The sequence below is a fragment of the Elephantulus edwardii genome, unplaced genomic scaffold (genome assembly GCF_000299155.1).
Source record: "Elephantulus edwardii isolate Elephantulus edwardi_28Jun2011 unplaced genomic scaffold, EleEdw1.0 scaffold00208, whole genome shotgun sequence".
NCBI classification, from domain to species: domain Eukaryota; kingdom Metazoa; phylum Chordata; class Mammalia; order Macroscelidea; family Macroscelididae; genus Elephantulus; species Elephantulus edwardii.
This window is the reverse complement of record NW_006399958.1, coordinates 3,130,425-3,132,996: the sequence shown is the minus strand read 5'-3', so window position 1 is coordinate 3,132,996 and position 2,572 is coordinate 3,130,425. Positions and strand designations below refer to the sequence as shown.

General features: G+C 43.1%; 1 protein-coding gene across 1 annotated transcript in view; it reads right to left on the bottom strand.

Annotated features, from left to right (window-relative positions):
- Nucleotides 1-609: 609 nt before the first annotated feature.
- The window catches only part of NLRP12 (NLR family, pyrin domain containing 12), a 46,513-nt gene continuing 44,550 nt past the window's right edge, over nucleotides 610-2,572 (bottom strand). Inside the window, exon 8 of the mRNA XM_006897381.1 lies at nucleotides 610-697. Coding sequence (XP_006897443.1) covers nucleotides 610-697 — 88 coding nt within the window. The remainder of the gene's footprint in view (nucleotides 698-2,572) is intronic.

Genomic DNA, 2,572 nt, shown 5'->3' with positions numbered 1-2,572 from the left:
TTGTGGGCCTTGGATAATAAGCACACCCAGCTTCCCATCTTTTTTTTTAACAATCATGTATTTGTTTCTTTTCTTTTTTTTATTAATTTTCATGAAAGTTTACAGAGACTTAGGGTTTCCATTCATTCATTGTTGCACTTTTCTCCCTGCCTACCTTCTCACCCCCAATTTATTCTTCTTTTTGAAAAGTAAAATTCTTTCATTGTTACGCAGTACCTCCCCCCCAAGTCCACTCCATTTTGCAGCCTTCATTCTGGACTCCTGTCATGACAATAATACCTAATCATATATCCCTTTTAAATAGTTCTCTCCCTCATCTGTTTCAATGCAGTATACATCATTCCTCCCCTCCTTCTTTGTCTTCCCTCAACCCTGATGTCAGTTTTCGTTTTACAACAATAGCCCCGTGCAATATTTGTCCTTTTGTGACTGAGATACTTCACTCAGCATAATGTCCTCCAGGGTCATCCATTGTGTATAATATTTTCATGAGTTCCTTCTTTTTCAGTGTTGCATAGTATTCCATTGCATGGATATACCACAGCTTCTCTACCCATTCGTTTGTTGATGGACCCAGCTCCCCATCTTTGTCAGGAGGTACTGGCCCCCTCAGCAGCCGATGTCCAAGTTGGGCTGTTTCACGCGGAGCGCAGCCAGCTCTCTGTGGGTCGCCTTGTTCAGATCCATTCCAAACAACCTGTGGACACAGCACAAGAGAGAGTCCACCTTTGTACAAACAGCCATCGGCTACATCTGTCAACTCAGCTGAGTGTTAAAAGTAGTACAAACATAACCTGCAAGTGTTTGAGAGGGCCTGGGAGAACCTTTGGAGTACGTGGTGGCAGAGAATGAAATTCCAGATGCCAGGAGATGAAAGACAGACAAAGAAGGAAAATACTAGGGGACAAATACTTGCTGGGGGATGTTCAGCCCATCCCACATCGTGGAAACCATCTCCTATGGCACGGCCCCACAGCTTTCCAAGTTGTAATCGTTCAGAGACCCTGCTGTAGTTTATGTGAAGGTTTAATTAGGGGCTGTTTGTTTGTGGTTTTTTGCTTTTGTATTTTTTAATAGTAACTAAGGAAGGAGTAAACGGTCTAAACTCGACAAACTTTAAACTCTCTAAGTGTACAGAAATGATGTTAGTTACAGAACAGAGTTCAGGTCTTTTGTGCCCAACTTACTCTCAGTCGTATTCAACTTGACACTTAACCACTGCTAAATACAACTAATGCTGTTCTATCTGGAGGAACACTCTTCCACGTTGTACGTCACTCTTTGTCAATGTGCTGTATGAAGTAACCTGGGTTGCAGTGATGCTGAACCTTGTACCACTGGGGTGTCAAATGCCAGAATGGTTCCCCAGTGTGGACAGTGTTTGGTGGAGCTCCCAGTTGTAAAACAAGTTTGGAAGCAGGAGTGGCATCCACTTCCTAAATACATGCCTCTGGAGACTCTATGAACTTGGAATTGACGATAGTTATGGAAAGACATTAGCTCTTTTGTTCATGGAGTTGCTATAAGTCTACCTTGACTCAACAGTTGTCAACAATGACAACAAGGAAGGATGAGGGAGCTTAGTGGTAAGAAGCTGCTCTGTAGTCCCCATGGTCTATGGTTCAAATCCGCGAGCTGCTCTGCAGAAGGGTGGACAGTCTCCTCTCATGAGACTTTACTGCCTCGAAGAACCCACTGGAGGGTCAACTATGAGCCGGTTCCAACTCAAAGGCACAGAATAACAACAACAACAACAAAAACAACAAGGAAGGATCCCAGACTTGGCTTGTGGACAGATTATTGATGGGTTGGGAGGGAGAGGGGGAGAAAATGCTAAGTTGGGTGAATGAATGGAAAGGCAGTGGACAAGAAGGGTTGGTTAGAAATGGCAATGACATTAACCAATGGACGTTAACGTTATGAAATAATGTCTTTCACTAATGTCTTTCACGCAACAAAACTCCCTTGTTTTTTTAGAAAGACTTTGTTTTTTTCAGTGAAGGCTTACAGATCATGATTGATGTTTCTACCACCACTGCAGTAAATAAAATAGATCTTTGGTTGAACTTTGTTGAATAACATAAACTGGCCACTGATGAATGTGTCTACAGTGCCTGGTCAGCCCCTCACAGTCTGCCCCCTTTTCCACAGGCACCACGACACATCAGCCATTGGCAGCCCACGGAGCACGCTTCCACCCGACCCACAGCATGGGCACCACGCGTTGGAGTCAGCTGAGTGACACTTAATTCCCTTTTTTTTTATTTTCCATAGCGTCTCTAGAAGTTGTAGTCAATTTATTTGCACATAACAAAAACACAGTGATTGGAAAAGTGTGTGTTTGGGTTTTGGGTTTGTTTTTTTTAAATTCATGTCCTTTTTAAGATGAACACGTAGCCACGTGAAAGAAGTTTTTGCATTTGTTGTTGATTGCCTTTGAGTCGAGCACGACTCATAGCGACCCTATGAACAAAAGGCTTGAAGTCCCTCTACAGCTATCGACTTCTATCAAAGTTCATAGGGTTTCCAGAGTCATGTGATTTAGGAAGTGGATGCCACTCCTGCTTCCAAA